Consider the following 6,677-nt stretch of genomic DNA (forward strand, 5'->3'; position numbering starts at 1 on the left):
GGAGAGCGTTTCTTGTTCTCTTCTCTCTTTTTTGGATCTCAAGAAAGGGGCACTTGGAGAGCGAGTCTGATTCCGGAGCGGGAGAAAGAGGAGCAGCGGCCCTTCCTCGCCGGGTGGGGGGTCCCTCCTTCCATCTCCGCGACGGGGCAGGCGAGGGCGCGCCCTGGGCGCACAGCCCCGGCGGCTTTCCCAGCTTCTCTCGGGCAGGCCCGACCGGGGGCCGCCCTTTTAAGGCACCAGCTGAAAGGCCGCGGGGCGGGGCGGGGGGCCTAGACGTCGAGGACGTGGTTGAGATAGGAGATGTAGCAGATGGCCAGGCGGAGGATCTCGATCTTGGAGAGCTTCTTGTCGGGCGGCAGCGTGGGCAGGAGCTTGCGCAGCTCGGCGAAGGCCAGGTTGAAGGCCTCGACGCGGATGCGCTCGCGGGTGGCGTGGGCCGAGCGGTACTTGGCGGTGGCGCGACGGCGGCGCCGCTTCTCCTCGCGGCTCAGCGGCGGCGGCGGGTACTGCGAGGAGGGCGGCGGCGGCGGGCGGCCTTCCCCGTCGGCGCCCTCGGCCTCCGAGGAGCAGCAGCCGCCGCGCAGCAGCCCCGACGCCGCCTCCAGCGACTCCGGCTCCGACGAGGGCGCCGACGAGGGCTGCTCCTCCGAGTCGGCCGCCTGCTCCGGGCTCAGCATCATCTGCGGGGGGGGGCGACACACAAGACCGGCAGGCCCGCGTCAGGCAGCCCCCGACGGCAGGCAGGCCTTGGCCCAGGGGCACCCGACCCAACCCCCTCCCTCCCCCCAGAAGCCAGAGCCCTCCACCTCTCCCGCCTTACTCCCGAGTCAACCCGCTGCAGCGTCGCCAGCTGGGAAGGGCGGGGGGGGGCTTCTGCTTTCCTTCCCTCCCCCCTCCCTTTCTCCCAAGCGCGCCCCAGCCGGCTGCCGGCCCTCCCTCGACGACGCCGGCCTCCCCTAAGCCTGGGCCAGAGCCCACCTCTCCGGCCCGAGGGATCGGCGCGACCCCTCTGCCAGTCCCAGGGGAAGGCGGGAGGCGAACCCCCCCCCCCCAGCCGGGGCTCAGCAGAGCCCGCTCAAGCCCCTTCTGGATGCCGCCTCCCCCCCCCCCCCCGGCCCGGCTTCGAGGGCTCCCGCGCGGGTCCTGGGGGTGGGCTCGAGGGTTCCTTCTTCGGCTCGGGGTCTGGACGGATCAGGACAACAGCGGGCGGGTTATTCGTTTGCTGCGACTCTTCGAAGCACCAGCAGCGACGGCAGCTGAGGGTCGCGACTCTGCTGCCCTCGAAGGGGGGGGGGGTTCCAGGCCAGGAGGGCCCCCCCCCCTTTTGCGCCCCTCCAGAAAGGATAAGAAATCATCGGTGATCTCCGAACTAAACGAATAATACTAATAATTTCTTTGTGCAGCTCTGGGCTTTCCCGTCTTGGTTTCCCCAGCTGTCGAGAGGAGCTAGTCGGGGGGAGGTTGTGGCCGCGGGGCTGCCGGGGGAGGGGGGGGGGGGTCGGGGGTCTGCGGCGGTGCTGGCCTGCCGCTTATCTTCCCAGGCGCGCCGGGGGGGGGGGTCTTCCCTTTGTCCCCCTGCGGCGGCCGAGCAGGCGCCCGGCGGGGAATCGGGGCCTCCTTCCCGGAGAGACGGAGCCTCCCGCCGGCCCGGGAGCCCCCCCGCTTTCCCCCGAGGGAGCCGGCGGGCGAGGAAAGGGCCCCCGAGGCTGGGGGAAGGCGCCAGGCCGGCGTGGGTAGGGCGCAGCTAGGCCTTGCGGCCGGCTTCCGTTGCAGCGCAACCCGCCCGCCTCCCTCCCTGGGAAGCCCCCCCCGCCGGCCGGCCGCCCCCCGTGCTCCCCCCCAGGTGGGATCCAGCCCCAGTCCAGGCGGGGAGGGAGAAGAGGGAGCCCCCCCCATCTCCCTTTCTAGCGGGGAGGTCTCCAGAGGGCAGGGCTCCCCCCCCCCGCGGGGCCCTCCCTCCCTCCCTCCCGGGCGCCCTCCCGCCGGGGCCGGGGGCTTACCGTTGCGGGCCTCAGCGGGCGGCCCCGAGGGGGGGTCCCACCATCTCGCCGAGGAAGGAGCGGGGGAGGCGGCGGCGGCGCTGGGCTGGGCTAGACGGCGGCGCTGGGGGGCGTCTGCTGCCGCTGCTGCTTCAGCGGGGCCGGGCCGGGCGAGTCAGGGCGGGGGGCGGCGGCAGCCATGGCCGGCCCTGCTGCAGCCCCCGCCGGGAGGGAGGGAGCCAGCCTGCCGCCTCTCGCTCCGGAGTGACTCCGCTTCGCCGCCCTTTTGTCTCCTAGACGCCCGCCCGCCTCCCCTCCCTCCCTCCCTCCTCTGGGGCTCCGCCGGCCGGCCAGGCTGCCTCTGCTGCCGCCGCGGCTGCGGGAAGATATAGAGGGGGCGGCGGCGGGCGGGCGGGCAGGCTTCCCTCCACCCCCCCCCATATCCCACCCCCGAGGGGGCGGCCGCCCTCCCTCCCTCCCTCCCGCCGCTCCCATTGGACGGCCCGCCCCACGCCCGCCCCTTCCCTGGACCTGACATCTGCTCCCGGGTGGGGGGCGGGCCACCGTCGCGGCTTCCCACCTGCGCTCGCAGGAGGAGATTGCTCCTGGCCTGGACGACGCCCCCCCCCCCCCACACCGCCACGATCCCCCCTCTTGAACTGCTCCGGTTCAAGGAAAGCGACCCCTGGGGGCTGCGTGCTGCCAAAGGGGCCAGGGGGTGCCCCTCCCCAGGGATAGGAGCCAGGGGTCCGCCCCCCCCCCAGGGCTTTCTTGGGAGAGTGGCTGGGAGCCCCCCCCCCCCTAGCAAGGGAAGGAGAGCTGAGGAGGGTGAACCTGTCCTGGTGGTCTGTAGCTGAAGGGCCCCTGGGCCCCAGCCAAGAGCCTGGAGTCTGTGGAGGGGGATTTCTAGAGCCCAACTGCCTTCCTCGGGTGCCAGGTGGAATGGAAAGCTCCCAGTCCTTCTATGGAGAAAGGCCTGGAGCAGTCAGAGGTGGATCCGTGGCTCTTAGCCGCAAGGTGGAGACCAGGGGTGGCCAAACTCTCTCAGTGTAAGAGCCGCTTGGAATAATTTCGGAGGTTTGAGAGCCACCAGACATGAACCTCAGATGTTTGAAAGCAGAAAGGCAGGCAGGCAGGCAAATAGATGGGGGGAGTAGGGGGAAGTGGAAAGAAAGCAACTTTAAATGTGTTCTCCAAGCTGCTGGCTTGGCTTGGCGAAGTGACTTAAAGAGACAAATGCCTTCTTCAAGCCAGCCGGTGGAGCAGGGGGGGGCTTTAAGAGCCGCACAATACGTGTGAAAGAACCAAGTGTGGCTCCTGAGGCACGGTTTGGCCACTCCTGGTGTAGACCGAATGCTCTGTCTGGGGCAGTGATCCTCTGTACTCTTTGCGCTTGGGGCACAACTGTGGGAGGGCTTCTAGTGCCCTGGCCCCACTGATGGACGTCCTGATGGCACCTGTTTCGTTTGGCCACTGTGTGACACAGAGTGTTGGACCGGAGGGGCCACTGTTCTGATCCAACAGGGCTTCTCTTAGGCTCTTATATCCCAGGCTGTAATCTCCCCTTGAGATTGTTGACGTCATTCATAAATTCAGAACAATGGACTCAACGGGGACCCAGAATTCTCATTTCCTTGCGGATGCTAATTTTCTGCCCCTGAACAGTGACTCATGGAACCTCACCCCCCTGCCACACATTTGGTTAGTCTGTGGGGTGGCCAAACTGTGGCTCAGGAGCCATGTGGCTCTTTCACACACATTGTGTGGCTCTCGAAGCCCCCACCCCCTGTCAGCCAGCCTGGAGAAGGCTTCTCTGAGCAAAGCCAGCCAAAGGCTTGGAGAATGTATTTAAAGTTGCTTTCTTTCCACCTCTCTCCCCCTCCTCCTCCCAATCCTCCCTCCCTCCCTCCCTCCCTCCCTCCCTTCCTTCCTTCCTTCCTTCCTTCCTTCCTTCCTTCCTTCCTTCCTTCCTTCCTTCCTTCCTTCCTTCCTTCCTTCCTTCTCTGAGCAAAGCCAGCCAAAGGCTTGGAGAATGTATTTAAAGTTAAAGTTGCTTTCTCTCCCCCTCCTCCTTCCCCCAATCCTTCCTCCCTCCCTCCCTCCCTCCCTCCCTCCCTCCCTCCCTTCCTTCCTTCCTTCCTTCCTTCCTTCCTTCCTTCCTTCCTTCCTTCCTTCCTTCCTTCCTTCCTTCCTTCCTTCCCTCCCTCCCTCCCTCCCTCCCTCCAACATCTGACATTCATGTCTTTTGGCTCTCAAACATCTGGCATTTATTCTATGTAGCTCTTACTGTGAAAGTCGTATATTAAGGAAGTTTGACCACTCCTGGGTTAATCTTTCAGGTGCTCCTTTCTACTGGTGTTGTCTGTGGGGACCGGTGGCTGGAGCATAGACTGGCCCATCAGAAGGCAGCATTGCCCTTGTTCAAATGGTTTGACACCCTTTCTGTTGATCCTGCTGGACTCCCGAAAGGGATGTCTTGATGGCACTGCGCCTCCTTTGGGGGATCTTTCCATGAACCGGCAGGTTGTCTGCTCATTCAGTTCACTCCTAGAATCACTGAGGAAACGGGGCGGCCCTGAGTTTTGCTTTGCAGAATCATTTCTCTCTCCCCCCCCCCCCCCCCGCCATTGCAAAATGAGACGGCCACGAGTCTGATTGTTTCCTGCTCCGCAGGCTGCCTTTGGAACATTTGTTTTCATCACCGCATCTGTCGCAAGTGATCTACAATGTGATTTTCAACCCCCCCCCCAAAAAAAAACCCCTTGGCCAGGTACTTAGCTTTTGTGGGTAAACATGAGCGATGCTAATTATTTCTGTTGTTAATCAACATGCACATAAGGTGCAAGGCTTGCCAAGTAGCTGAGGAAAATAAATCTGAAATGGGACATTTGTGCAACAGGGGACGATACTGAATACCCTGAAAGGATCCACGTACTGTGGGCATAAGGGACAAAAATTACATGATGTAGCCCTGACTTGGATAGCCCAGGCAAGCCTAATCTTGTCAGATCTTGGAAGCTAAGCGGGGTCGACTGTGGCAAGTACTTGGAGGGGAGACCTCCTTGGAATACCAGAAGGTGGGAGCAAGGCTCCCCCTAAGCTGTGGAGTCTTGTGAGCAAAAATTCTACTTCATGAGCAATGGATGAGTAAAGTTGTGAGCTACTGCATAAATTACTTTGCTCTGGGGCAATTTTTCCTGAGTTATTTCCGGAGGCTCAAAACAACTGTGAGCTAGCTCACACTAACTCAGATGAGAGGGAACACTGGTTGGGAGGCGAGGGCAGGCTTTATTCAGCCACCTCCCTGAATATCCTCCAGGCCCCCAGTGGGGGTCAGTCACCAGAGGTTGCCATGACATCCAGGTGCAGACACACACACATTGTTAAAAATTGCATGACATCCACACCATATTCAAAGTACAGCTGACCCCTGAGCAAGGAGGACAAAGTCTCCAATCATGGGGATTCTGCTGTCCCACTGTAACAGACTTCCTTCCTTCCTTCCTTCCTTCCTTCCTTCCTTCCTTCCTTCCTCTCTCATTTGGTTATTTATTGTCTCCCTTTCTCACTGAGACTCGAAGCAGATTACCTAACTCGGGGGTCCCCAGTGTGGTGCCAGCGAGCATCCTGGCACCCTCAGACACCTTTCCTGTTGCCCACCAGGCAGTTTTTGAAAGTGGGAGGAGCTAGGTGGGCTTTTGCCCAGCAGCGCATCTGATTGGTTGTGCACAGTAAAAGGCATTCTGTTAACCGGAGCTTCTGTCTGAAATGTCAAAGCGTTACTATTACCATTCTATACAGTCTTCCTCCTTGAAATGTTGTGGCTGGCTCCCGCACGTCTTCCATTTTTTAATTGGCTCCTTCTCTTGCAGTGGCCGTTTTGTGGTTGTGCCCACCACCCTCTGTCAGAATTCCAAACGTGCCCACAGGCTCAAAAAGGTTGGAGACCCCTGGCGTGAAGTGAAGTACCATCAACAGGATGAGACATCCAATGAACGGTCAAATAGGGTTTCGACTGCAGAAATCTGAAAGCAAGCAGAAATCTCCAACAGAGCTGAAAACAACAATCTGTGCTATCTGGGCTTTAGACCAGACACCTCGTCTCAGGTCGGTACTGTAGCTTTTAGTTCTGTTACTGTAGCTTTTTCAAGCACCTTGTGAAGTCTCAGATAGTGGTGAGGAGTGAGTCACTCCCTGGAAAGAGCCAGTTTGGAGTAGGGGTTAACTGTGTGGACTCGTATCTGGGAGAAGAACTGGGTTTGATTCCCTACTCCTCCACATGCAGCTGCTGGTATGAACAAGTTCTCTCAGAACTGTTCTGCTCAAGAGCAGTTCTTGGAGAGATCTCTCAGCTCCACCTACTCTCTGGTAGGGAGGGGAAGGGAAAGGAGATTGTAAGCTGCCCTGAGACTCCTTTGAGTAGTAAAGGGTGGAGTATAAATCCAATATCCTCCTCCTCCTTCTTCTTCATGTGATCATTGCTGACAGGCTTGTTATAGGTCCTTCAAACTGGGACATTTTGGACAGCAAAAGAAGCCAATTGGGTCTCAACCCTGCATCCTAAAATTGCAGGGGAACCTCTTCCAGCCCATTTTGCTTGGGAGGCTGGCCACAACACCGGGCGGGAGTGGAAGAATGTGAAAAGGATCCCATTCATAAAAATTTTGAATCAAAGAGTCATAAAATACAACCAGCTCA

General features: G+C 60.3%; 1 protein-coding gene across 1 annotated transcript; it reads right to left on the bottom strand.

The window, feature by feature from the left end:
- Nucleotides 1-264: 264 nt before the first annotated feature.
- Nucleotides 265-680, bottom strand: NHLH2 (nescient helix-loop-helix 2). Its single transcript, XM_060236338.1, has one exon. The coding sequence runs from the start codon at nt 678-680 to the stop codon at nt 270-272; it is 411 nt and encodes a 136-aa protein (XP_060092321.1). The 3' UTR covers nt 265-269.
- Nucleotides 681-6,677: the final 5,997 nt, after the last annotated feature.

This window comes from Heteronotia binoei, chromosome 4, assembly GCF_032191835.1.
Source record: "Heteronotia binoei isolate CCM8104 ecotype False Entrance Well chromosome 4, APGP_CSIRO_Hbin_v1, whole genome shotgun sequence".
Taxonomy (NCBI): domain Eukaryota; kingdom Metazoa; phylum Chordata; class Lepidosauria; order Squamata; family Gekkonidae; genus Heteronotia; species Heteronotia binoei.